The sequence below is a fragment of the Podarcis liolepis genome (assembly GCF_965112155.1).
Source record: "Podarcis liolepis genome assembly, chromosome: 7".
In the NCBI taxonomy this organism is placed as follows: domain Eukaryota; kingdom Metazoa; phylum Chordata; class Lepidosauria; order Squamata; family Lacertidae; genus Podarcis; species Podarcis liolepis.
In genome coordinates this window covers 55,496,897-55,524,180 of record NC_139561.1, presented here as the reverse complement: position 1 = coordinate 55,524,180, position 27,284 = coordinate 55,496,897, and the positions used below count along the sequence as shown (strand labels likewise).

Genomic DNA, 27,284 nt, shown 5'->3' with positions numbered 1-27,284 from the left:
AAAGGAGAGAAATCCCCCACGCCAACAGTCCTCCTTTATAATTAAGTGTGCGCTGGCAGCAGCTACTTTGCCTAGTCAGGGGAGATAGCTGGGGCATACCAAACAAAGAAAGTACCGTATTTTTCGCCCTATAGGACGCACTTTTTCCCCTCCAAAAATGAAGGGGAAATCTGGGTGCGTCCTATGGGGCGAATGCAGGCTTTCGCTGAAGCTTGGAGAGCGAGAGGGGTCGGTGCGCACCAACCCCTCTCGCTCTCCAGGCTTCAGGAACACATCTGCAGCCTAGGCAGCCCTGCGGGAGTTCCCGCAGGGATGTCTAGGCTGCGGATAGCATCCTGCCTCCTGGAGCGCCGGGCGCGCTGAAAGCAGAACCCCCGGTGCTTCGGTAACACATCCGCAGCCTAGGCAGCCCTGCGGGAGTTCCCCGCAGGGCTCCCCACGCTGCGGATAGCAGCCTGCCGCCCGGCGCGAGGAGCACCCTGAAGCAGAGCGCCCCGCCCGCCGGACAGACATCGGCCAGCCCCACAAGCTCGGGGGACAGCAAGGAGGCGCAGCACCGCCATCCCGCTGTTCCTCGACCTGGTTCGGTTTCCCCGACCTGGTTTTTTTGGGGGGGAAATAAAGGGGGGGGAATTCCTTTATTTCCCCCCCAAAAAACTAGGTGCGTCCTATGGGACGAAAAATACGGTTGTTTTAAGCAATAATAAAAGGGAGCTATAAAGCGAGCAAGCAAACTGGGTGTTTCTGACGGTTAGAGCTGTTTTGACAGTGGAATAGACTCTGTCGGGAGGTTGTGGGCTTTCCTTCCTTGGATGTTTTTAAGCAGAGGTTGGATGACCATCTGTCAGGGATGCTTTAGTTGAGATTCCTGCATTGCAGGGGGTTGGACTTGATGACCCTTGAGGTCCCTTCCAACTCTACAATTCTATGATTCTAAGTGAAAAACAGCAATACACCAGCTCTTCTGCATTCCAAAGCAGCTGTGGTGCTCTTTCATCACTCATTCATAAAGTGTTATTACTGAGGCAATCTTACCCAACCTGCAGCCTTTCAGACAGTTTGATCTTCAACTCCCATGAACCCTGGATAGCACAGCTATATTGTCTGGAGCCACTGAGTTTTAGTCCAAAACATCTGGAGGGCATTGGCTGGGGAAAACAACTCATGCTAAGCTACAAAACCTGCTATCCTTTCCCTAAGAATCCATGGGGGGGAAACCTCAGTTTACTGCCTAGAATCTTTCAGTAAGTACTAGCAAGAAACATTTAAAACATTGCTAGAACCTTAGCAGTCCAGGAGGGAAAGAAAATATTTCTTAAAAGCACACTGAGAACTATGGAGATATGGATTGATCTGAAAATATTAAGTGGTTCAACACAGCCAGTTGAAATATCTTTATTTTTTCCTCTACTGCATTTATGTATCAGGATCAATATGGTTTTTACTACAGAAAAGAAATACACATTAAAGTAATCAAAGCTTAGCAGTGCCCTTTACGAGTGATAATGTTTAATTCCATACAAATAAGAGGCAAAAGGAGGTGTTTTGTCAGTAGGCATGTGACAATTCTCTCTTCCAAGCACTAACAGGTAACTGCATACACCACCACATTGTTATAATCTCTTGCTCTTTTCACCATATCCGGAATAAGATTTTAATGTAAAATGTTAAGTACCCCTTTTTACCAAGCTTCTTCATGGGTCACTGGGCTAGAATGTAATGTCACCTGGAGAACTGATGCTCTGAGGCAATGGCAAATGTTGATAATAATACCCATCAACCTTGACCTTTTAAGCAGTGACATTGTAGCTGAAGGAATATGCAGTGCACTATGTCATTTTTCCTTTTGCACCCAAGGTGGGGGTAAAGCAAATGGCATTTACTAGTTGATGGCAAAGAGGATGAAATGAAGGCAGGAATGTGTTCTGTTAAGAAGCACAATTCAGCTGGCTTTCCATAAGGTGCTGGATTTATTCCTCTCCTTTAAAGAGGAGGGGACTAATGGATCTTCCAGATTCATTCCCCATTTCCTTCAAGGATTCACAAGTGTGCCAAGAAGCACAGTATCAGTCTGCAACAGTCTTCCCTGCATTTGGAGAGGGAGATGCATCCGCTATAGTAGCTAAATAAATCAGGTTTCTGTGCAGTGTGTGCTGGTGTCTGTAACAGAGAAACAGAAGAATGAGATTCCTTAGGGCAACTGAAATAACAGAATTGCTCTGGCAGCCAGCATATAAGTGACAGTAGGATTTAGGTCTCTATTTTGCTCACTTCATACTTGAGAAAGCAGGGGGAAGGCAAGAGTTGTTAATTAATATGAAGCCAATAATATTTTTGAATCCTCTTAGCTTCTTTCCCCTGTTCCTGATAGTATTTTATTTTTAAATTGAAGGAAATGGTTTTTTTTTAAAAAAAATACTAATTAAGTCAATGTTTTGTTGTCGTTTAGTCGTGTCCGACTCTTCGTGACCCCATGGACCAGAGCACGCCAGACACTCCTGTCTTCCACTGCCTCCCACAGTTTGGTCAAACTCATGTTGGTAGCTTCAAGAACACTGCCCATGTTTAATGATGTTTAATGATCACTTAATTCCTGCAAAGGCATAGATGAGTGGGCAATGATGCACACTGGAGCACATCATTCTAACTTTACATTCACACTTGTGAAGTCTGAACTAGCAGTGTCTAACCAGGGAAGATCTTGCTGTTGTGGTACACAGCTCTATAAAATCATCAAGCTTGTGCAGTGGCAGCAAAAGGGGGAAATGTTAGGGATTATTAGAAAAGAAATTAAAAATAAAACAGCCACTATTACAATGGCCTTTCAGAAGTCTAGGGCTGCCAAGAAGAAGGGGTCGGTACATCTGTAAGCTATTACCTCCCACATTAAAGTCAGCAAAATAAACAAGATTTTCATTAATGCCCTGCACAGTCTGGTTGTGTTTTACAGACCAATTGCATTTATTTCAGCAACAATGTGCCTGATTTCAATTCTCCTTCACCTCCCCTGTAAATTTGCTCAGGACCAATGAGATTTATTCAAACCCACGTCTCGCAATGAGACACACAAGCTCTCTAAACAGTTACTTGATTGTTTGCTTTAATCAAGCAAATACAAAAATGAAGTCCTGAAAAATGCATAATAGGCGACTCTTAGATTGAATTTACTTACTGCACACATTCTTCAGCTCTTCCTTTATTCTGATATTCCACAATACATCGAATAAGCTGGTCATTTTCTTCAAGCAGCTGAAAGTCACAACAGCACTGGATCAACTGCATATTACAGAAACTTGTTCAAGAACTACTACTAAACAATTACACTGGATAATTGTGAGGATGCTTTATAGACTGTGCACTACCATCTCACGATCAAGGAGGCAGTGTGTGGGTGGGTGATCAGAGGCTTCAAAGGCACCAGGGAACAATTTTAAGAGCACCATGGTGCCCACAGGTGTCCTACTGATGACCCCTGATTTCAGATTATTAAAGTGGTGGGTGAAGAATATCCGGTACTAAAAGAATGTCAACTTCAGTCGTCAACTTACAGACTTAAATATTAAAGGGTGAGTTTTCTTTTTGGTAGCGTTAAGAGTTTACTATTACTGCAAAAGGTATAGGATATTCTCGCAGACTATGCTATTCATTTGTTTTAGTCATCTTTCTGGCAGTGTACCGCTTTTTATTGTACTTGGTTATGGCCTCTCGCTAAGCAATCATGACCGAGGAGAGTGAAGGAGCCGAACTGCGCAGCGCCACTGATTTCGGCCAACCCTGAGAATGTACAGAGCGCACTGCTCTTCCTAATGCGTAGGCGGATCAGAGTGGGCGTTCCTTGACCAGAGTCACTGACGTCACCCTCTCAGCTTTTAAGCAGCCCGGACCATCTTCACGCAGCCTGCAAGAGGCGGGGAATGAAATGGCAAAGACACTTCCGGTTCTAATCGGCTAACTAACCCAATACAAAGAACCTGGCCAGAAAACCAGAGAGAGCGGAAAGGTAGAGCGGCGCTCTGACTCTTCCCGATGTTCTTGCCTTTCCTATGGCGGCGTACGGGAGTTAAAAACAGGGCTGCGTGAGCGACGCTCCCCTCCGCTCTCTCTATGGCGCCCGTCCCTTTCGCTCACCCGTTGCAACGTCTCTTGGTTCACCTCCGCCTTGCCTCGGAGTTTCTCCGGCACGAAAACCACCGACATGCCAGCGGAGGGAGCGGCAGCGGCTTCTAAGTGTCACGCGAAAAGTGGGCCGCGACGCAAAGGTTGATGGGAGCAAAAGGACAATACTTTGCACCGATTGGCTGCCCCTGTGCGGCCTCGGAAGCTCCCTTACATGAATGCAGATCATTAAATGTAGAGTAGTCCATATCCCGGTGTGACTACGAAGCTTCCGAGTTTTGAAAATTCCGACCAGTTAAACGGGTTAGACTACAGTGAAAGAATTTATGTGTGTATATGAGAGAGAAGAGTGTGCCAATCAATTTCGAGCGTTACGAAAGAGTGAGAAAAACTTTACTTTCTCTGCGCTATGCATAATTTTGTGGATTTCTATCACGTCAGGCTGCAGCAAAGACCGTGCTAATTAAGGGGCCTGATCGTCACTCTCTTCCCAAATCGGCGCTCACTCGCAGCACAGACGCGGCTTCTCCGACTAGCAAAGCCTGCAACGAAAAATCTCAAGTTAACCCGGGAGCTGCGCAGTGCGTGCGACTCTACATCCTTCCTTCAGTCTATAGTATACGTATCAGAGGAACTCCCTCCCTCTCCCCCGCCGTTCTTCGAAGCCTTCGTAGCAATTGGCCAGTCGGGCCGGTGGAGGCGGGCTCTGAAAACAAATTACGACGGCGGGGCCTCGGTTGTGTTGGGAAGGCGGGCTATGGGCTGATTGGCGAGCCTGAAGGCTCGAGGGGCGGACATGATTGGTCAGAGGCACGAAAGGTGGGCGGGGCCAAGTCGAGGTGAGTTGCCAGGGCTCCGGTTGTCAAGCGGCAGCCAATCAGGGTGGGGGATGGGAGCGGGTGGTGGAGGCGGAGAGCGCTGAGAGCCGTTCAGACGGAGGAGCGCGCGGGTAGGAGACAAGCAAGGCCGGCCGAGACGGGCCTCACGTCGGGGTAGGCCGTGGGTAGCCGCAGCAGCCCTCACCCGAAACCTCCCTGGAGGGGCGGCTGGCCCGGGAAGGCCTTCGGGCTGCCACCCGGGGCCGGGGTGGCCTGTTTACATTCCCTCCTCCGAGCAGGTACTCGCCTGTCCGGCGGTGTGTGCTACGGAGGTCCCGGCCAGGCCTCGCCGGAGGGGAGAGGGCTGCTTCTCCTCCGGGCAGCGCATGAGGTGGATGGGTGGGATCTTTCTCTCCCCGGAAAGAGTTGGCTGGCCTAAGAGAAGCGGTTTCCTCGGGGCTGAATGGGATCTGCTGCCCACAGCACTTTGCGCGGTGGGGGTGGGAATGTTCACAAGCTCGGGTGGCTCCCTCGGATTCGAGTCACTTGCTCTAAGCACCGGTGGCTGGGAGGTGCTGACTGGGAGAGGGACGCTGCCTTCGTGCCCTGCTTTGTGGGGTTCTTGGTGGGGGACGAGATCTGGTTTCTGGGTCTTAAATAGGCCTTTAGCCTGATCCAGTTAGCAAGGCTCTTCTGAGAAGCTTCTGAGATCACCTAGCCTATGTCACCCATAAAAACTCCATCCTGCCTAACACCTGTAGGGATGCAGCACACACGTATTTATTTGTTTCATAAAATGCCGCTTGATTATAAAAGCAAAAGCTCGAAGTGTTCTACAAAAAGAATAAAGCATTGCAGTTATTAGTAAACAGAGGCAATATTTTAAAACATTGAAAAGTAATTAAGGTTGACAATAAGCAAAAACAAAAAATGATTAAAATATGTGTCAGCATCTTGCATACATGGGTAGGCTTGCTATTAGCAGGTGCCAAAAACAGTATTGTGAAAGTGTGGGCCCTACCACGCTAAAATACTGATTTCTTACCAATGTGGAATAAGTATTATATGCCACCTGTAACAGAGGCAGTTCATCAGTTCTGTACAATGGGGTAGTAATCCTCAATCTAGAAATTACATGTGTGGGTGGAAATTTGACAGTAAATTGAGGAGTGGAGCATGCAGACAAGATTTAACTCCCTCCTGGAGGCAGGCTGTGAACAAAGTGTATTTTTGAAGGCCACCTGTCAGTTTTAGGGATCCTACTTTCAGGATCAATTCTGTGCCCCACTGTCTGTCTCTACACTACTCCCAATAGTTGTGCTAGTTGTATCCCAAAGCATCTGAATAACACCAAGTTGTCAAAGTCTGCTCTAATTTGTTGCTCATTGGTGTAATGACAAAAGTACATTTTATTGTTATTGGAAGATACACAGAAAAGTAGGAGTTCCTGATCACTTACATTCCATGTTTAAAAACAGAATTGGGTTGTATCCAGCCAAGTACTACTTGGAATATATCCAGTACAATTAATGTACCTAACTTAGTCATGTTCATCAGTTTCAGTGGGTATACTCTGAGGAGGACTAATACTGTATGCAGCCCAATTCTGGAAATACAGTCATACCTTGGAAGTCAAACTTCTTGCCAGTCGAACGTTTTGGCTCCCAAACGCCGCAAACCCGGACGTGAGTATTTCGGTTTGCATCCAATGTGGGTTCCGTGGGTTCTGATTGGCTGCAGGAGCTTCTTGGTTTCCAAACGTTTTGGAAGTCAAACAGATTCCGTTCAACTTCCGAGGTACAACTGTACCTGTTCTAAGTTATTGTTATAAAAAAAAGATAAATGAAGAAACCCGCTAAGCTCTATTTTAATGTAGTTTGTTTTTCTGCTGTGTTAGCTGAACTGGTTAAAACGAACACTTTCCTCCTAGGTAACTTTAATGACTGCTTCCTGGGATTTTGCTTGCATTCTGGAAGAAATAGGCCACTAAGCCTAGGAGACACATTTATATTTTAAAAATAAAAGTGCCATCACCTTGACTGCTGCAGGACAGTTCAGAAACTTGAACTTTGTATCTGGGGGGTTGAGCCCCACACATGCTGATGAAAACAGAGCTTTGGGAGAAAAAAGAAGACTGCTTTCTGTAGCTGTGTGAGAATCACTGCAATGGCAGCTGCAGTTGCCACCAAGACAGCTTGGAAGCTGCGTAAGTGAAGTCCACTCTTCTGCGTTTATAAATGGGATGTGTTCAGTGCCTGCAATTTTGTCTTCCACTCCTGCTTGACAGCTTGGGTTTCAGTGTTCCCCTGATCACTAGCATCAGACTTGGAGTCAGGTACCTGGTCTAGCTGCTTAGCTGATGACTTAGTGTCTTGTGGAATTATATTTTAAAAAATCTTACTATGGCCAGAAGGGCTTACATTCAGGCAAGTGGACATAGAATAATTAGCTTAAAAAGCTACAATACATACCAGATATGTGTACCTGTTCGCGTATGCCTCATCAGTAAATGCCAGCTTAAATGTATTGTTTTTTGTGGGGGGCTGTAATGGGAGAGAGATGTGATAAAATGTGCTCATGTCTGCGTTTGCTTTTTTTGTATAGAGGAAATCACTGCTCACAGCAGCAATGTTTCTTCACTTGTGTTGGGCAAAAGCTCAGGTCGGCTCCTTGCAACTGGTGGAGATGATTGTCGAGTTAATATCTGGTCAATTAACAAGCCGAACTGCATTATGGTAAGGATTGGCTAATTTCTCTTTGCTTGTGGGCAGTGTGAGTCAGGGAGCAACCTCTGGCATTAGCTTTAGCCACCCTCCTTTCTATACAGGATCAAACATGAGAAGGGAGGTTTATTTTAATCTCTGCTTTTGGTAATTTGGCTAAATACACCTAAATGAGCCAAAGTATAGTGCAGTTAAGGCCAAAGTGCTGAGGGAAGAACAAGTTGCATTGACTGGCACCTCGTGCATTGTTCCTCCCTCAGTTTGAGGGACAGAGCATGATGGCACCTTCACCCAGCAGTATATTGCAGGCACTGCTACTCAGGATATACAGTGGTACCTCGAGTTACAAACGCCTCAGTTTACAAATGCTTCACGTTACAAACTCCGCTAACCTGGAAGAATTACCTCGAGTTGAGAAATTTGCCCCAGGATGAGAATGGAAATTGTGTGCCGGCGGCGCAGCAGCAGCAGCAGCAGCAGCAGCAGCAGCGAGAGGCCCCATTAGCGAAAGCACACCTCTAGTTAAGAACAGTTTCAGGTTAAGAATGGACTTCCGGAACGAATTAAGTTCGTAACTAGAGGTACCACTGTACCACCAGGTAAAGACACCATTGCACTCTGGCCCTCGAAATGGTCCAGGGCGATGTATCAGTACATCGCCCAGGCCTAAAGATGACATTCTGGTCTCTTCAAAAACCAGGAAGTAGTTGGATCTGACATTAGCAGGGTTTCAGTCAAGTGTCCTTCCTTTGTTTTTCATGCAGATCTGGAGATATTTTCTCCACCACCACCTTGCCCGCTGTATTTTGACCTATGAGGAGCTAAGTTGAGCTATTGAGACTTGTATGAGTGGCTGCCTTGGGAGCTGTGGCTGTAGATCCCAGTATGTGTGTAATCCTTTGACTTGGAAGGGCCAAAAAGCTGCAATGGTATCCCTTTCCCCAGCAATGGCCAGTTTGAAATAGTTTTTTTTTTCAATGATTTTTCTTCCGATCCAACCCCTGCACTTTTTCAAAAGGGCATTTCTCTCCTCTTCCACCCCTGCCCTTCTTTTTTTGTACGGTAACTTACTAGTGCTGCAGAATTGAATCTAGAGTGGGCATTTCGACTGTTGCAGTACAGAGCATGATGTTCTTTGTACTACTGCATAGTTTGTGGGAAGTTTGTGATGCAGCTTCATTTCATGCTAGCTGATGGAGCTGCAATTCATTATACACATATCTAGGAGTAAGTTGCTGAACTCAGTGGAATTTACCGTATTTTTCGTCCCATAGGACGCTCCGTCCCATAGGACGCACCTAGTTTTTTTGGGGGGGAACAAAGGAAAAATTTTTTCCCTTTATTTCCCCCCCAAAAGCAGGTCGGGGAAACAGAACCAGGTCGAGGAACAGCGGGATGGTGGCGCTGTGCCTCCCTGCTGTCCCCCGAGCTTGTGGGGCTGGCCGATGTCTGCCCTGCATGAGGGGCGCTCTGCATCAGGGCGCCCCCCCCTGCGGGGCGGCAGGCTGCTATCTGCAGCGTGGGGAGCCCTGCGGGGAACTCCTGCAAGGCTTCCCACGCTGCGAATGTCTGCCTGGTGCGGGGGGCGCTCTGCTTCAGGGCGCCCCTCGCACTGGGCAGCAGGCTGCTATCCGCAGCGTGGGGAGCCTTGCGGGGAACTCCTGCAAGGCTCCCCACGCTGCGGATGTCTGCCTGGCACGGGGGGCGCTCTCCTTCAGGGCGCCCCGCCCGCCGGGCAGCAGACTGCTATCCGCAGCGTGGGGAGCCTTGCGGGGAACTCCTGCAAGGCTTCCCACGCTGCGAATGTCTGCCTGGCGCGGGGGGCGCTCTGCTTCAGGGCGCCCCTTGCGCTGGGCAGCAGGCTGCTAACCGCAGCGTGGGGAGCCTTGCGGGGAACTCCTGCAAGGCTCCCCACGCGGATGTCTGCCTGGCGCGGGGGGCGCTCTGTTTCAGGGCGCCCCTTGCGCTGGGCGGCAGGCTGCTATCCGCAGCCTAGACATCCCTGCCGGACCTCCCGTAGGGCTGCCTAGGCTGCGGATATCTTCCTGAAGCCTGGAGAGCGAGAGGGGTCGGTGCGCACCAACCCCTCTCGCTCTCCAAGCTTCAGCAAAAGCCTGCATTCACCCCATAGGACGCACCCAGATTTCCCCTTCATTTTTGGAGGGGGAAAAGTGCGTCCTATAGGGCGAAAAATACGGTACTTTTGTGCAGGTAGACGTCTAGCCATAAACCTGCATTTCTGGGTGATGTGCTTAGTGCACCATTAAGAAGCACTTAATGTGGTGGCCAAGCTCTATATGGCTCTTGGCCTTTGCTTCAACCCTCCTGCAATGGGGCATGGGATTTCCCACTATTGCAGCAAAGCTCTGTGGGGGAAGTGCTTCTGAGTGTATATTCTGCTGGATTTTATTAGTCAATTAATGACCAGTTGTTGTAACATGAAGAAGTCTTTACTGGGTGTATAAAGGAGGTCCAGTTTGGCACCAGGTGACGTGTGTGAGAAAAAGACACTTGAAGGAGGGCCTCTGGTGAACATAGGAAGGAATCAAATTTCTGCTCTTGCTGGAGTACTGAAACTTCAGTGCCTGTCCGCGGCTTTGAACGTGGCTTTCACCTAATCATTTCACTACTTGTGGTGTGATGAGTGTAAACATCCTAGCTGTCCTTGTTGTTGCATGCCTTCCTGTGGAGTGGGCCACCTTCAAATGATTCACTGCTGCTTTTTCATTTTGCCCAGAGTCTAACGGGTCACACCACACCCGTGGAGAGTGTGAAGATTAATACGAATGAAGAGCTGATTGTAGCGGGGTCCCAGTCAGGCTCCATTCGGATCTGGGATCTGGAAGCTGCCAAAAGTAGGTTCAGAGCCAATTCTTCTACCACTTTTCAGGTTGCCCAGCAGCCCCTTACTTTGCAAAGAGCAGAGAAAGAGAGAGAGAGCGCAAGCACACAAGAAAGGACGATATGCGCAACTTTGAAAACTGCAGGGGCACCTCTTCTTTCACCTAGGTGGGGGAGATGTTGGTACTGTTCAGATGCCAGCCCTATGAATAAGAAGAGTTGTTTATAATTTCCTCCAATAATATTTATCCATTTATGTTATGTTTACAGTGCTTAACCTCAGCAGTCAACAATCTTCATTACTTTCATAGAAAAGCAGGTTTTAATTTGATGTGTTTGGTAGATGCTTGTGATTTCTATTTTAAGAGACTGTACAGGGAAACGTTAAAACATTTGTATGATTTTCTGATTTCATTCTAAACCAGATTATTTTTTTAAAAAAAGAATTTTACTGAACCATTGAAATAGCAAATCTGATTTGAACTGAAAAACTGTATCAATCCTGCATCTTCTTAGACCATGCTTGCATCTCAATTCCCTGCCCTCCCTTTCCCATCCAGTTCTCCGTACATTAATGGGCCACAAAGCGAATATCTGCAGCCTAGACTTCCATCCTTTTGGAGGCTTTGTAGCTTCAGGATCCATGGACACCAACATTAAGGTAAGACTTTTGAGTCTCCCTCACGCCCTGCATGTGTATTTCAGAACAGCAGGATCCCCAAAGGGCTGCATATCAGTGGATGTAAGGAGCTGTTTTGTATTAAGTCCGAGTAGTTGTTCATGCAGCCCAGCAATATTCTCATGAACCAGAAGCCGCTTTCCAGTGGTGTGGGCAGAGCTCTTCCCAGCCCTTTAACTATGAACTGATAGTGCACCCAAGACGTCATTTGTGTGTGTTCTGCACTTCAGCTGACATCCTGTTTTTGAAATTCAAATAGTTGCATATTCTTAGAAAATGTCCCTCAACCCCAGGACTTTTTTAATTGGAGACTGGTGCTTTGGAAGATCTTCAAGACATTTCCAAGTTGCCATTGTAAAACTTTTGTCCATTTCCTTCATGCAGCTTTGGGACGTGAGGAGGAAGGGCTGCGTCTTCAGGTACAAGGTAAGAAGGAAAGCATATTATTTTGTCTGCAGAGCACCCCTCAAATCTCCTCCTCCTCTGGGAGTTCTTCCATGTCCAGTTGCTACAGTGTTTCAGTTTGGAGAGCTCATTGAGGCAATCCCACCCACAGGGTCTGGGCAGTTTACAAAATTCCCAGCATCTATTACATAAACAGGGTCTACATTTTTTGGCTGGATTGTTACTGTGGCTGTCAGCCCTCAGGCCCCACCCAACCAAAGGAGGGGCCAGTGGGGAGAGGGGTCCATTGGGTACTGCTTCTTGAAGGTGCCCAGAGAGGCTTGATGCCATTAATCTTGCAAGTTAATATCTTCTCATCCCTTTTGTACTTTGGTACTGACCTTCACATCCACCTTGCATTATTTTTTAAAATAGGGTGCTCCAGTTAAAAAGCATGCACTTGATTGAACCATAGCACCCCCTGCGCCTCTTCCCAAAGTACAACATCTCCTCCTCCTGTCTTTCTAGCTCCCTCTGACTCGTTTCCAGGCAAACCCTTTTTCTGTGCTCAACTCTTATCCTCCAAAGTTCATGATTTCTTTCCACTGTTGATGGAGCCCTCAGCTGGTCTCTAACATGCCAGCTGCCCCTCATAGCAATTGAGAAAGGCTCCCCTCCCTCCTAAAGGAGCCCAAGTACTTGGCAAATCATTAAGCTCTTCCCTATCCAATCTCATTTTCCTTCCTTACTAGAAAGTGATATTTACAGTGTTTGAAGCTGTATCTTGGCTATATCTAAATGTAGCTTTCACCAACCTGGTGCCCTCCAGATGTTTTGCATGCTGGCTGGGGCTGGTGGGAGTTGCAGTCCAACACATCTGGAGGGCGCCAGGTTGGCAAAGGCAGTCTAAGGGTTGTATTTTCTCTCTGTATAGTAATTTCACAACATGACAGCTGTTGTGAGACATGCTCAGCCTTCATGTTTCCCGTGTGTGACCCATTATTTCATCCTGGGAGTGCCAAGCTCTGCTAGGAATGAACTGGGTCTGTTTTGTCTTTACAGGGCCATACTCAAGCTGTCCGCTGTCTCCGATTCAGCCCTGATGGCAAATGGCTGGCGTCGTCTGCAGACGATCACACAGTGAAGGTACTGGTCTGATTTTGCCAGACCCCTTTGGCATTCACCTTCCTTCTTGTGGCAGTTTTGACTGCTTGCCACACCAAGAGGTGCTCTTTTGTGCCAAACAATCAGGAATGGGGTTGGGCAACCTCAAGGCTTTAAAGTTCTTTCTCTATCTAGTTGTGGGACCTGGCTGCTGGGAAGATCATGTTCGAGTTCACAGGACACACGGGGCCAGTCAACGTTGTAGAATTCCATCCCAATGAATACCTGTTGGCCTCTGGTAGCTCTGACAGGTAAAATCTTGTTGGGAAATAAGTGGGGGACAACAGCATGTGATGTGACTCATCTGCAACTTGCAGTTATTTCCTGCAGATACTTATATTTTCATTTGTGGAATTGGAAAAATTGTTGGTGATGATTGGAACAGCTTACCTTTGGAATTTCCTGTCTAGGGAGGCCCTTCTGGTCTCTTCATTATCCTCTTCTGGAACCTAGAACAAGGTCATAAGATTGCCCATGCTTTGCCCAAAATTCAGTCTTTCGTGTTGTTTGAATTATGACAAAGCTTTTGGTAGATGTCAGCATGCTAGATTTTGGAGTTTGGTATATGCTGATGGCTCTCAATCTTCTTTCTCTTCTACCTTGAACCTTGATGAGACTATAGAGTCTCTGAAATGATGCTGGATAAATGGGCTGGATGAACTGAAGCAGGTTCAAATGGGGGTGGAGACGAACAGTGGGCCTGTTGAGTTGAGAGTAGGTGTAAAATCTGTCTGAATGGTCTTGCCGCCCCTTCTGAAGGAACGGGTTTGCTGCTCAAGGGTGATATTTGACCCAGTACTACTGCTGCAGCTGTGCCTTTTCCCAACTGCACCATATATATTTGCTGCACCATCTTGTGTAAGATAAAATATTTGGTCTCGGTCATTACAGGAAAGTGTTTTATATAGCTCACAAACTATTTGGTTTATAACACAGCAGCTGGGACTGACCTTAGAGAGTGGTTGTTACAGAGCTGCCCTGGTTACCAATTGGTTTCTGGGCACTTCAGAGTGCTGTGTTTTCCTTTTAAATCCCAAAGTGCCCTAGCCTCTGGACACCTTTGCTCTTAGGTCCTGCCATGTGATTTTAAGAACGTCTGAGGAGTTTCTGATGAGGTTGCCATCATTATCACAGATCTACTGGCTGATCATGGCTAGAGAAACCTTGTGTGTTAGCCCAGTTAAAGCTACTAGCCTGCAATTTTTTTCCTGGCATGCTGGGGGCTGTCAAAAGAAGAAAAGAGAGTTCTGTTCCTCTTTCCCCAAGCTACAGATATGGGGGCTTCCCTCCTCTGGCAGCCCACTTGGTTTCTCTGCTGGGCACAGATGAGAGTAACTGAGTGCTCTGTTCCTTGCCTGGAATCCCAGACACTCATCTACACCTGTTTGTTTTTTTGTGCTCCATCCTTATTTTTATTAGGACCACAGACTGTTGCTAGAAACAAAGACCAATGAATAATCAAGTGTTGGATTAACTCCTGCTTGCCTTGGGCCTAGGAGATCACATAGGTGTTTGTTTTTTCCTGTCTTGCAGAACGGTCAGGTTCTGGGACTTGGAGAAGTTCCAGGTGGTGAGCTGCATTGAAGAGGAGGCCACTCCTGTCAGGTACATCGGACTTGGGCAGTGATTTGTGTCAAGAGGCATGAGGGCATGTTCTTGCTTTGTGTGACTTTGCTATGGGGATCCCAGACTCTTAATGCTCTTTCAGTTCCAAGCTCTGGTTTGGCCAAGCGGCTGAAAAGAGGAATGCATGCAGTTAAAGGCTAGCAGAGATTGTGACCATCTCCTGACATGGAATATCAGTGGCACACCTTGTTTTGCACCAGTGTCTGGATGACCTGCACATTCACGTTTCCCCTCTCCCCTTCAGGTGTGTGCTGTTTAACCCCGATGGCTGCTGCTTGTATGCTGGCTGCCATGATACCCTGAGAGTGTATGGCTGGGAGCCTGAGCGCTGTTTTGATGTGGTCTTGGTGAATTGGGGCAAGGTGGCTGATTTGTCTATCTGTAACAATCAACTGGTGAGTGACTGAAGGGGCAGGAAGGGACTTGGGTTTCCTGCTCTGTTAATGGGTGCAACAAGTGGATATGCCACAAGTTGTGCTTCTGACACTGGCAGTAGCATGGCAGGGCCATTCCTAGTGCACACTTGGCCCCTGACTCTTGCAAATGGACCCCGAGTCATCTCCTCCTCATGTCTTCTGGTAGTTTTCATTTTGAGTTTGCTTCCCGTTCCCTTCACATGGTTGCCAAGGTGGATTCTTGTTGACTTCCCAGAGCACTTTGGCTGCAAACCTGATGTAAAGTTGACTTGCACAGAACATGACTTCTTTTCTGTTCTTCACAGATTGGTGTTTCTTTCACACAAAGCACAGTCTCTTCCTTTGTGGTGGACCTCAGCCGAGTCACAAAATGTGGGCCTGGCACCCGTGGACTGATTCGGGATGACAAGCCTCTCACTCAGCCCTTGCCTGCGGGCTCTTCCCTTCGACGCATCTACGACAGGCCAACGACGACATGCAGCAAACCCCAAAGGCAAGGAAGGAAGACTCCTCTTAGAGGGCGGGAGGTGGCAGCCCCTGTATGCCAAAGGATTTAGAGATGGAAACTGAAAGCAAAGGGATGTTCTCAGTGGTTTCTGTGTGCTCCCCTCCATTGGTTCTGGGGGATTTTTCTAAGAAAAACTTGTTTGCCTATTTTTTTGTGCATGGCTTTAAAAGAGGATTAGCCAAATTCATGAAAAATAAAGCCATCAATGGCTACTAGCCACGGTGGCAATGTTGTTGGTGGCAGAATGCCTCTGAATACCTGTTGCTGGGATTCCTAAGAAGGGAGAGGGCTGCTCTTGCTCTCGGGTCCTGCTTGTGGACATCCAGTTGGTCATTTAGGGGAAAATAGGATGCTGGGCTTCAGATATAGCTGAAGGAGCATCTCCACCTCCATCGTTCAGCCTGGACACTGAGGTCCTCCTCTGAGGGTCTTCTGGCAGTTCCCTCACTGTGAGAAGTGAGGTTACAGGGAACCAGGCAGAGGGCCTTCTCGGTGGTGGCATCCACCCTGTGGAATGCCCTCCCATCGGATGTCAAGGAGATAAAGAACTACACAACTTTGTGTAGGGGAGGAAGAGAAAGGAGAATGTTAGCCGCTTTGAGACTCCTTCGGGTAGTGATAAAGCAGGATATCAAATCCAAACTCTTCTTCTTTTAGAAGACACCTGAATGAAAGCAGCTTTGTATTGGCTAGTTTTTAATGTTTGACATTTTTATATGTACTGGAAGCCTCCCAGAATGGCTGGGGAAACCCAGCCAGATGGGCGGGGTATTATTATTATTATTATTATTATTATTATTATTATTAGCCCCCATTGGCTTCAGGGCTGTTCTGGTATTCTTATATATGTGGTTTAATGACAGAATGAAACACAACTCAGAGAGCGAGAGGCGCAGTCCAAGCAGTGAGGACGACAGGGAAGATAAGGAATCCACAGCGGAGATCCAGAACACAGAAGACTACAATGAGATCTTCCAGCCAAAGAATCCCATAAGTGAGTGCTGCTGAAGTAATTTGTGTGATGCCACAAAGCAAACCAAGGTATCCTGCGCTGTTTTCCCCATTTTGTAATATTCGATATTTGTGTAGCAGTTGTGAACAAGCATGTGACTCTCCCACAGTTGTTTTAATTTACCGTTGCCTCCAAAGACTTTCAAGAGGCAATCTTAGGTTCACAACTTGCTGCTGAATATTGTGTTCTGGCATGGACAGTCATTTAGAGGTAGAGTACTAGCATCTAAGTTTGCAACATGTGTTTGTTAAATATTTGCACACCATCCTTTGTACAAATACATCTGAGGGCAGTCCACAGTGAGAATTTACATCTGAATATATAACTAACACTGCCCCCACCAGCAAAAAAGCCCCACACCAAAACACTGCGATTTGGAGCCATACTTAACTAGCTGAACATAAGTCACATTGAAGTCATTATTAACTTGTCCCATTGATTTCAGTGGAACCTAAGTACAACTAGCTTAGTCTGAATCCTACCCAATATTCCCAGGATGCATCTTTTAGCACATGGAATGGTTGTTCCTATCTCTTGAAAAGAAATGTGGGAAGGAGTGAAGAGGCATAACTGTACCCAGGATCTTCTAATTTCTTGTGTAACTTAAATGGAGTGCAAGGTTGGGCGCTTTATTTTTTTGTCTTTTTTAGCTCGAACTCCACCCAACAAGAGTGAACCTTTTCCTGCACCTCCAGAGGATGGTGAGTTGGAATTTCTTTTTCAAGTATTGAGAAAGAACCAGAGAAGATCTCCATACATCTACTGTGTTGCTGGCTTCACATGGACATTTACAATGTCTACTTTGCTGGGGGAAGTTATGAGTTATCTTTTTCTCGAGTCCGGATTCTTCAGCTTTGCCTCCAAAGGGCAGCGTGTCAGCCCTTGGGGCAAAAGAGCCATGGACTGTCTTGGGTGCGAGTGGCAGGAGCCATAGAGCCCAGGGCCATAGAGCCCAGGGTCTTTGACTTCTAGGGCAGAGCTCTCGCCTGCTGCCACTATTTGTGCAGTCTTGATAGTAAGAAAACATAGTTTTTCTTCCTTCCAGAGCCCATGGTTGCCAAAGAAGCCTCAAGGCTCAGTCAAGTGGCAGATATTCCGACTCCATTGCCAAGCCAAGAGAATGTAAGTGCCTTGCATCCATTGGTGCCTCTTCCTGCTTCCCCCCCACCCTGGCTTCAGAAATGATGGTGCCTCTATCCCAGGATTTCCCAGCCTTGGGTCTCCAGCTCTTTTGGGGTTACAACTCTCATCGTCCCTAGCCTGCAGGACCAGTGGTCGGGGATGATGGGAAATGTAGTCCAAAAACAGCTGGAGGCCCAAGTTTGGGAAACCCTGCTCTAGCAGCATGAAAAAGAGGCAGTGGCCTGTCACTCTGTGTTCTAAGCAAGGCAGTCCAGACCAGCCATTGCCCAACCTCCAGGTGTGTTGGACTACAACTCCCACTATTTGTAAAGGAGTTGTAGTCCAAAACATCTGGAGGGCTCCAGATTGGGAAAGGCTGGGCTCAGTGGAGGAATTTTTAATTACTATCATTTTTTTTTAATAAAAAAAATTACACACCACTTAATTGCCAAAACCTCTAAGTGGTTTGGAAAGGCCTTCCCCTGCAGATCTTGATTCTGGTGGTTGGAATTCCCTGCAAGCTTCTTTCTTACAGCCAGATGTGGAGGTGGGGTGGGGGGCAAGATGAGACCCAGGGATTTCCTGAGCAGATCCTATCTTGCACCTGATCATTAACTTCATTTGAAGTGCTCCAGGTGTCTTGGAGCTGACCACTCAGAAGTTGCCAATAGCCTCTAGTGGGTCTGCTTAGAAAACGAAGGAAGAATGCATCAAGTCCTTTTTTAACATGCCATGGAGGATCAGTGGTGCTCAGTATAGCCAGGTGGTTGCAAATATGGTATCAAAGCTTACAGCCCAGGTGTGTCTACTCTGTCTCCATCTCCACTTCCCACAGCAGCCTGACCCTATTCAGAGGTCGCCAATAGCATCCTCGACCCCCAAGACCAAGGTTGAGCCATCCGTGATCCCTGCAGCCAGGAATGAGCCTATTGGGCTGAAGGCCTCTGACTTTTTGCCAGTAAGTTTCTTCCCTGTAGAAGAGGGATTGGGAACGACAAGTGGCTGTCACCTGGAGAGGGAGGAGAGTCTAGTGATTTGCCTGTCCTGCGCACCCTGCTCTTTGGCTGCTTCAGAAGTAGATTGCATTTTTGGTTTTTAAAAGAAACAACAAGTCTAGGCTGGATCTAGGCACATCAAAGGAGCGATTCAGTTATACGTGTTGTAAACTTCATGCAGTAAAGGGAAATCTTGTTGGTGAAAGACAGGACTCCACAGCGCCATCTGGTGTTACAATGCATATAAAGTGCTTTATTTTTATGAATACAGTGGTGCCTCGCAAGACGAAAATAATCCGTTCCGCAAGTCTCTTCGTCTAGCGGTTTTTTCGTCTTGCGAAGCAACCCTATTAGCGGCTTAGCGGATTAGCGGTTTAGCGGCTATTAAAGGCTTAGCAGCTAAAAGGCTATTAGCGGCTTAGCGGCTTAGAAAAAGGGGGGAGCGAAAAAAATCGCAAGACTCACAAGACGTTTTCGTCTTGCGAAGCAAGCCCATAGGGAAATTCGTCTTGCGAAGCGCATCGAAAAACGGAAAACCCTTTCGTCTAGCGGGTTTTTCATCTTGCGAGGCACCACTGTATAGCAGAGTCCCTGGTCTTAGGGAGATGCAAGAATGGTGGAAATTGGAGGGCTCTGCAAAGGAGAGGGAAGAGACACTGTCAGGATGCCTCTGGACAAGCTCCACAGAGCAGTGATTTGTGTAAAGAGTTAACAGGGAGCCTGAATACATGGCGCAGAGGTCCAGTGTTTCTTTGTGACCTTTGCAGAAGCAGACTTTTGAATCTGTTAAATAGCTGGAGGAAAAGGAAATTTAGTCCTCCTAGCTTTGTCATGCCAAGCTAAGCAGGTTGCATTCTTCTGCAGAGTAGTGCCTGGGATCAGAGAATCACAAGGGTTGTCTGCCACAATAATTTGAGCTGGGAAGGAGGAGAAATTGGCACTTTGTGTTGTAAAGTGCTGCAGTCGCAAAGGCCCTCAGGGAAAATGTCAAGTCTTGCTTGCTGTGAGAATCTGAAATGCGCTCCACCAGTATGCAGTTGAGGAAGCAACCTGTTTTCATAATCCAGATGCCCCAAACATGAAAATGATTTGCTGCCTTGTTTTTAATTTATTTCACATCATTTATATACTGCTTGATTGTAATAAAATCTCAAAGTGGTTTACAAAAATAAAACAATCAGATTGTCATTAAAAAATCCAATTAAGTCAGGTATTTAAAATATTCAAAAATTAAAATCAACAAGATAAAACCAGATTAAAACACATGACAGCTTCTACCTGTCTGGAAAAATGTTTTTAGCACGTGTCAAAAAAGGGGACGGTGAAGGTGCCTGCTTTATGTCAATAGGCAGGGAGTTCCAAAGCATGGGTGCTGCTGCACTAAAGTAGCAATTTGGTATTGTGGCCCAGTTCCACAGATCAAAGTGGTCAAAAGGTCACAGATGGGGTAAGGCAAACCCGCAGGTAAACTGGTCCACAAAAGAAGGGATAATGTTTAGATGGAAGGACATCAGAAACTAGCCTTTAGCAAGAGCATGGATGGTAGCAGATCCCCTCCCTGGCTAAACACTTTAGATATTTCTCAGCTAGGGTACAAATAATTTAATTGTATGGCTAGTGATTTGGTTGGGTAATAAATAGTATGATTGAATCAAGACTAAAAGCAGAGCAGCAGCATTTGATGCTAAATACAAAGCCAGCCATTCTGGGCAAATCAAAGGTAATCTTGTCAAGGAGACGGTAGAAAAGAATTCACAGCCCAGCATTCCCATTTTCCAATTGTAGTGATAGACCTAGTATGTTCCATTCTTTTAACAGTAATGTTTCTGCCTCTAGTTGTGTTAAGTAAAACTGTAATAAACTATACAAAAAGTATAGTTTATGTGTTTGTGTGTGTAATACATTACAAATTAGACATCAATGCCAAGTTCCCTTTACTTTCTGTCCTTGCAGGCTGTGAACAACCAAAACCTGGCGGAGATTGTGGATGAAGAGGCCATGTCCCAAATCCGGAAGGGACACGAGACCATGTGCGTGGTGCTTACCAGCCGACACAAGAACTTGGACACCGTGAGGGCCGTGTGGAGCACTGGAGACATCAAGGCAAGTGGCTTTTTTGTTGCCTTTGTTAAGCAGCACAGTGCCAGGGGCTTTGGGCTTAGCAGGTCCAGATCTCAAACCTCCCACCACTGTCAGCTTGGATACAAAAAGGTTGAAGTTTCATTGTTATCAGCTGACCAAGAGAGATGCAGATGATGAATGAGATCCTTTGCTCCAGCTGGGGGGAGGGGCTGCTTTGGGAGCAGGCCCTGTGCCTTTCAAGAAGGCTCCTGTTCTTCCTGCTGACCTTGGGCAGCCAACACATCCCTTTATTCAGGCCAAAATATTTGAAACTCAGGGTGGGGGTGGGGAGTCTGCAGTAGGAATACATTCCACAAGTTGGTTATGATGGTGTAATCAGCAGCATCTCACCTTCCCATGCTGGAAGGAGAGGGCTTCCACACAGTCTTGCTCTACCTGACAAGGAGGTAGCCCAGAACCATTCTCAGCAGTGGGGTGGGTGGCAGGACTGTGACCTGCAAGGAGACCCCGTAACTCAAGATGTGACACAGATTCAGAATAGGCATTCACATTCTCTCTTGTGGATGCCATTCCTACTAGAGGAGGCTGCCTGCTTACTCTCCACTCAGAAGGAGCATTTCCATGGCCACATTATCCCTGTCACTTGCATGAGCCTTGAAGTCCCATGAAGAATTGTGCTAATTTTTGGTGGTCTGTCAAGTGCCTCAGTGGCCTTTAGGGGATGCTCCCTCTCAAGATGTCTGCTGGCTGCCCCCTGGGGGGCCTTGGTGTGTTCTGGCAGCTTCTCAGCCAGTGCTTGTCTTAGTCTGGAGATGAGCTTTGGGATGAGAAATAGCTCTTACAGCCCCTGAGGCAGGATCTTTCCTGGGTTGAATTATTCCTGTCTAAGAGAACATCATCATGGCAGGTGACCCTGTTCCTATTTGCTTGACAAAATATAGCCTGCTGTGTATGAAGAGACACTTTTGTCTGATGGAAGGGCTGAAACCTGCATGGCTGATCCCCTCTGCCAAAGGCTGTGTATAGATGTAGCTGAAAGCCTTGGAAGACGTTCTGCTTTACCACCATTTGGCTTGCCTTCATCATGTCTGTCTCTAGGAGACTTGCCCTCATCCTGATTTGCCTCTCTTGCCTTTTCTCAGACATCTGTGGACTCCGCAGTGGCCATCAACGACCTCTCCGTTATGGTGGACCTCCTGAACATCGTCAACCAGAAGGCGTGAGTTCCAGTTTGCTTTCCTGCCTCAAGGGAATGCTTTCTGCCATGTGGGTCAGGATCCTCTTCTCTTCTTGGGTAACCTACAAGTGCCTCTTCACTTCTTGAGTAGAGGTTGTGGCCAACAGTTACCCACAGGATCCCAGGCCTTTTTCTTGGCAGCCCCCATGTCCTGCCCCATGAAAATTTGTGTGGGACTTGGTGGTGCCACCTGGTGCTTACACCTGCTAGCCCTGTGCTGAGCTTGGAGCCATGGCATAACTCAGATCCCTCATGAGGACTCCCTGGGCTTAGAGTCATCCGCTGTCTCATCCTTTGGCTCCTTTCTGCCTTGGGGTGAGCAAATGAAGCTTCTTTGTCCTGAATGAGGTCCATCTAGCCCGAGACCAGCAGCTCCTCTCTGGCTAAGGTCTCTGGAGTGTTCTGCAGGTCAGAGGGGTTTGCTGTTGCAGGGCAGGGGTTGGGGTATCTCTCTGGAGCCTGTATTCTCTTTCCAGGTCTCTTTGGAAGCTGGATCTGTGCACAGTCATCTTGCCTCAGATAGAGAAACTTCTGCAAAGCAAATATGAAAGGTGAGTCTTCTGACAAATGTACGTCCTTGAATAAGAAGAGTGCCTGATCAGTCAAGTGCTTTATTGGCTAGCTGTAGCCAGCAGCTTTTGAGAGTTTTGTCAACTTGTATTTGATGATGGTCCTGATGAAGTGGCAGTAGCTGCTGCACACCTGTGTGTTAATGTCTTGTACATTTTTCTTATTCTTGGAGGGAGTGGGGTTGTGACTTGCCCAAGCATCTCTGCAGGCCTGGAGGTGGGCCAGCAGGGAAGCAGGCCTGCCAGCTTTGGGCTTATCACAACTTCACTTTGCAGGTGCTGAACAGAAGGGGACCATTGCCCACTTTGCTGTCGACATGGTCCCAGCGCACTTTTATATTGGGCAGGGTTCCCCCTCTGCCCAAATTTGGTGTCATGTTTGAAGCTTTAAATCATGAGGGGATGTCACCAGAAGAAATAAGCACTGAGAAGGGCCCATCCTAAAGCAGGCTGCCCCACCATCCAACAAGAGAAGTTTGCAGTTCAAGCAGGAGTTTCCTAAGACTGTTGGATGTTGAGTTTTTGCCTCTTTTGCTTTACTAACCACCAAGCTGTGGTTTTCAGGGAGTGATTCCTCTGCCCCAATATTAAAACCACTTCAAAACCTGAGTAGTTGCAGCATCTATGTGTACATCACTTTGTGTTGACGCTTATATACAATTGTGTCACCCCCTCCAGGGGTGCGTGTACACACACAAATTCTGCCCCGGTGTTTTGTTTTGTTTTTTGGAAGTGATTCAGAAATCCCTGCAGCAGTGTGGTTAAATTTTGACGAAGGAACTGGGTGAGAAGCAGTTCATGTGAATATCAATTGCTTTTAACAGCAGCCTGCTGGGCAGATGCAGGCTGCCCAGCAGAAAAGCCTTCCTGCATCCAGATTTACAAGAAGAGAAACTGGAAGGACAACTGATTTTGCTGTGGCTCTGCCCTTCCTCCTTCACCTGCTTCTCCACTTGCATTTTAGGTTTAGCTGTGAAAACGTTTGTCCTATTCTGATTCTCCTTGTTCTCTTGTCAGTTACGTCCAGACAGGCTGCACTTCTCTGAAGTTGATCCTGCAGAGGTTTCTGCCCCTGATCACAGACATCCTTGCTGCGCCGCCATCCGTGGGGGTGGACATTAGCAGAGAAGAGAGGTAGAGTGGCATCCCTGTTGTTTCTGTTCCTATGTTGCAAATCCTATCAGAACCTTCCCCAGTACCAATTTAGCCTCCTTGCACACCTGAATCCCGCAGCTAGCTTGGTCACACTTGCCCACAGAATCTTGAACAGTTCCAGTTTGTTGCTTTTAGGCTGGAAATATCTGGGCTCCCTCCCACACAACTGCCTCTATCTACTGGGGGGGGTGCAGAAGGGGAATATCTCATTTGACTTCTGCCAGTAAAGCCTATATGCCTTGCTGCTGCCTTGCACTGGCTAGCAATCAGCAGGTATGCACTGAAAGCTGGACCTTTTTAGTTGTGGTGTGGGTTTAATATTCCCGTTGGGCCAAACTGATCACATGCCTTCTCTGTTTTCAAAGAACCCTTTTGTTTGTTTATCTACCATGCTCTTTACTTTTGCTTAGCTGCTGCTGCTTCAAGAGCATGTTCTGAATTTAACAGTTCGGTATTTTTCTTGTTGTGAAATGCAGAAGAGCAGGACATCTAAATAATATTAATAAAATATTGGTGGGTGTTGATCAGTCATGGTAGCCCCTCCGTTCCTTCATCCCAGTCTCTCTTTCCCATTGACAGGCTTCACAAATGCCGCCTGTGCTACAAGCAGCTGAAAAACATCAGCAACATCATCAAGAACAAATCTGGACTCAGTGGCCGCCATGGCAGTGCCTTCCGTGAGCTGCACCTCCTGATGGCTGTCCTTGAGTGATGGGGTGGTGCCCTTCATCCATCCACACATACCGCCTGAGGCTTGTCTTCCCTCCATGGCCTCTCACTCCAGCCACTTCGGGTAGTTTTGTTTGGTGTCCATCTCTCCACAGTTCTCCAGGAGGTAAGGGTTGGGTGCTCCATGTTCAGTGCCTTACAGGCAACATTGCAAACCGGACTGTCCTGCTGTGGCACAGCCCCCCTGCCTTTCTGTGTACATAGCTGCCTTGGGTGGGGGGCAGCAAATGGGAATGCTGTGTTAGAATCCAACCATGGACAGCATCTCTAGACCCTGGCAACCAACAGTGCTTGGGACCAACTCCCAACTCCCTAGTGATGAGCCCGGCCCTGCTTCCTTTCCATCCTCACTGTGGTGGGACTTGAGGCAGGAGTGGGTGGGACTGGACCACCTGCCTGTGCAGCTTAGTCTCTTGGGCTGGAGGAGTTGAGCCCCACATTGCTGCCCCCCCTCTTGTTTTGCTCCATGGTGGAAAGGCTCGATACTGAGGAATGGCCTGCTCTTTCCCCTTCATCTCTTGTTAATACGCTGCAGTCTGCTGTTCATAAACTGATAAGTTATGATGAATTTCATTAAAACGTTTGTAACTTTATTTTGAAAAACAGTAGTTTTGTGTCTTTCCCCTTCCGTAGCTCATAATTTTGTTTAGGTTACAGATTCATATTCTAACTCCCACAAAAGGAAAGTCTTACAATGCTTTACTTTATATATTATGCCCTTTTCTTCTTTAAAATTAAAGTGACCCTTGGCCCCCAAAGTGACCAAGGAAAAAGCAGAGAGGAAGCGGGTAGCTCCAGCTCTGTTTACCCCAGGAGCCCACAGACATACCCAGAGGTTTTTCTCCTGGTTTGTGGAGTCAAGTACGGAGGGGGTGAACGCCCTCTGGTGTTGGATGTCTGCTAATGACAAAGTTAAGTCCAATTTGTAGACTAAATCCACCCCAGAGGCAAATTTTATCCACTTGTGTCAAAAGGAAAATGTTATAGCTGTTTATGAAAGCAGATGGGAGGAAACAGCTTTGTTAAAAATGATTTGAATCTGAATTAAGTTGCATCAGATAGACCACAGATTGACTCAGAACAGATTGGGCTGATGAACAAAGCAACAGATACATATCCAAATTGAATCTTTTGGCTTGTGAACACCCTTAGTAAATGCCAGTTTACAACTTGCCATTTTAGTCTGATCTCCCTACATGCTACTTCCTTTGTGTGTTTTGTCTATTTAATTTTATACGCCTGATGGCATGTCTGCATGTCATTTAATTCTATAAAGTGCTCAGCACTAGCACTGTATTCAATTGTTGAGTGGTGTGAGCTTACATTTGGAGTAAGTTTATTATTTGAAAGTGAGAAAACTAGGGATACTCAAGGAATTTGATGTATATATTCCAGAGTGAATTCACTTGGTACACATCATGGGTGGGATCCTTGGATACCCAAGGTGTTCCCCCCCCCCCTTTTTTAAAGGCAGACCATAGATCATCTCATAACAATTAAATTTGCAGAGAAATGCATACTTGAGACTTCTAAAAAAATACACATAGAAAAATCAGAGAAAACAGAAGGAACATAGACAAAAGTGGCATGGACTGAAAATAAACAGATATATCCTTAAATACTATAATAAAAACAAATAGGAGCAAATAAGTAATTCTGTATGTTACAGGGACAATGATCCCTTCTGCGGAGCTCATTGGACGATTTCTAATCACCTGGAGTATGGGGGAGGAAAGATGAAATTCAGAGAAAATGCCTTTAGTCCCAGCTATTCTCATAGCTGCTCTGGCCTAGCCAACTACTCATTGTGTGAAGTTAGTACTAGTGTTGCAGGTTAAGCTCTGCCCTAGTCCAGCTGAATTTTGCTTCCAATATTGCTTTTCTGTTACAAGGAAGACCGCTGAGTTGTTCGTTTTATAAAAAGCAGAAACACATGGTGCTTGGAAGCCACATCTTGGTGCAAAGAGTTTATTAAATTAAAAAATCAATGCAGAGGGCCAAAAGGATGGGAATGGGTCTAGGACCTCCATTCTCCCTTTAAAAATATAGTAAAATTCACCTCATGTCAAATAGGCAGATGAATCATCTCCTGAAGTCCAGTTGCATCCAAGCCCAAGTCCATCCATTGCCAGCAACGGATGAGGTACAAGAGGGGGCTGGCATGTCACCTTCTCTCAGGATGGGAGTGTGTCTGATGGCGAGACCCTTCGCAATTCAAGGGCTGGCAGATGGCACCACCCTTCTTTTTGCTGTGGCTTCCCTTTCTTTGTGTCTCCCAAATCAGTGTCCATTAGCCTCTGAGGTGGGCAGGAAAACGAGTAGTCTCTTTAAAAAGTATTCATGGTTTCTGAAACTCCTTTTAAAAAAGCATGTTCCTCAAATCAGCTGCTTCACACAGGGATTGGCCTCAGTTTCCCTAAAAAACAAACACCACAAGGGAAAATATTAGGGCGCTTTGCTTTCTACTCCTACACTGCATCCATGGTGAGTGCCAACCACCTCTTTGCTACATGCATAACAGGTCACCCATGAGTGGCAGCTGGCCAGGCTCCAGCCAAAACCTCTGTGCAGAATGTCATGTGTCATGCTAATTAAGTTTAAAAAATCCAAAACTAAAAGAATTTACAAATTGTGTTCTATAATCTGATGGCAAATGATCCTTCAAGTTATGATTACTGCGTTATTGATCCTTGCACAGGAAGAGTTTCAGAATATGGAGCACTTTTTTAAAGCAACAGAAAGGAGAAGCTGGTCAGGGGTAGGGCAGAAAGCCACCTCTGGCGACAGATTTGGAGATCTGATTTGAGATCTGAAGCAGAAAAGGAATCTATGAAGGAGCAGGCAGTTATGCAGGCACTTTAAGTACAGTATACAATTAGATCAAAGAAGAGTTATCATACAATGCCCAGAGGCTCCATCCCTAGAATGCTGGAGGTTTCGTAATGCACCTCCATGGTTACAAGCAATCCAAACATGCTTTAAAAAGTAAAATAAAGGTGGAAACTTAAGTTCTCAAGGTTCAGTGCCACTTCCCAGATTCTACAGATGTGAAAATGCCATTAACTACAAGCCCTGACCCCCAAGAAAGCAGGAGAGGTTGTGCCCATT

At 46.7% G+C, this 27,284-nt stretch overlaps 3 protein-coding genes across 32 annotated transcripts in view; 1 reads left to right on the top strand and 2 right to left on the bottom strand.

Annotated features, from left to right (window-relative positions):
* Positions 1-1,379: 1,379 nt before the first annotated feature.
* SS18L2 (SS18 like 2) lies at positions 1,380-4,287 on the bottom strand. The gene is made up of 3 exons (XM_083513947.1): positions 4,129-4,287; positions 3,173-3,249; positions 1,380-2,160 (listed from the first exon to the last, which is right to left on the bottom strand). The coding sequence occupies exons 1-3, from the start codon at positions 4,195-4,197 to the stop codon at positions 2,067-2,069; spliced, it is 240 nt and encodes a 79-aa protein (XP_083370073.1). The 5' UTR covers positions 4,198-4,287; the 3' UTR covers positions 1,380-2,066.
* A 165-nt stretch (positions 4,288-4,452) lies between these two features.
* On the top strand, positions 4,453-24,769 carry KATNB1 (katanin regulatory subunit B1). Of its 8 annotated transcripts, none has more exons than XM_083513920.1 (21): positions 4,453-4,955; positions 6,498-6,619; positions 6,865-7,140; positions 7,539-7,669; positions 10,395-10,512; positions 11,059-11,159; positions 11,562-11,603; positions 12,624-12,707; positions 12,861-12,976; positions 14,259-14,330; positions 14,596-14,746; positions 15,073-15,260; positions 16,139-16,269; positions 16,938-16,988; positions 17,333-17,409; positions 18,245-18,367; positions 20,358-20,507; positions 21,629-21,705; positions 22,200-22,274; positions 23,310-23,426; positions 24,027-24,769. In XM_083513920.1, the coding sequence occupies exons 3-21, from the start codon at positions 7,101-7,103 to the stop codon at positions 24,157-24,159; spliced, it is 1,977 nt and encodes a 658-aa protein (XP_083370046.1). In that variant the 5' UTR covers positions 4,453-4,955; positions 6,498-6,619; positions 6,865-7,100; the 3' UTR covers positions 24,160-24,769. The 8 variants fall into 8 exon arrangements, with proteins under 8 accessions (XP_083370046.1, XP_083370043.1, XP_083370050.1 ...); XM_083513917.1 differs by having other exon boundaries at positions 4,954-5,108; XM_083513922.1 differs by lacking the exon at positions 4,453-4,955 and adding an exon at positions 4,984-5,108 and having other exon boundaries at positions 18,248-18,367.
* The window catches only part of KIFC3 (kinesin family member C3), a 39,018-nt gene continuing 36,478 nt past the window's right edge, over positions 24,745-27,284 (bottom strand). For 19 of the 23 annotated variants that reach the window (XM_083513895.1, XM_083513898.1, XM_083513914.1 and 16 more), the window contains one exon: positions 24,745-26,592. In XM_083513895.1, coding sequence (XP_083370021.1) covers positions 26,567-26,592 — 26 coding nt within the window. In that variant the 3' untranslated portion in view covers positions 24,745-26,566. The remainder of the gene's footprint in view (positions 26,593-27,284) is intronic. The other 4 variants (XM_083513913.1, XM_083513912.1, XM_083513901.1 and 1 more) reach the window with 1 other exon arrangement.

Excerpts from the sequence above, each read along its gene's own strand:
- SS18L2 (XM_083513947.1), bottom strand. The coding sequence starts at position 4,197 with ATGTCGGTGGTTTTCGTGCCGGAGAAACTCCGAGGCAAGGCGGAGGTG. Across the intron at positions 3,250-4,128 it reads ACCAAGAGACGTTGCAACGG|CTGCTTGAAGAAAATGACCA; the intron begins GTGAGCGAAAGG and ends TGTGACTTTCAG. Across the intron at positions 2,161-3,172 it reads AGAGCTGAAGAATGTGTGCA|ACACCAGCACACACTGCACA; the intron begins GTAAGTAAATTC and ends TCTCTGTTACAG.
- KATNB1 (XM_083513920.1), top strand. The coding sequence starts at position 7,101 with ATGGCAGCTGCAGTTGCCACCAAGACAGCTTGGAAGCTGC. Across the intron at positions 11,604-12,623 it reads GCTGCGTCTTCAGGTACAAG|GGCCATACTCAAGCTGTCCG; the intron begins GTAAGAAGGAAA and ends TTGTCTTTACAG. Across the intron at positions 16,270-16,937 it reads CCAGCCAAAGAATCCCATAA|CTCGAACTCCACCCAACAAG; the intron begins GTGAGTGCTGCT and ends TGTCTTTTTTAG.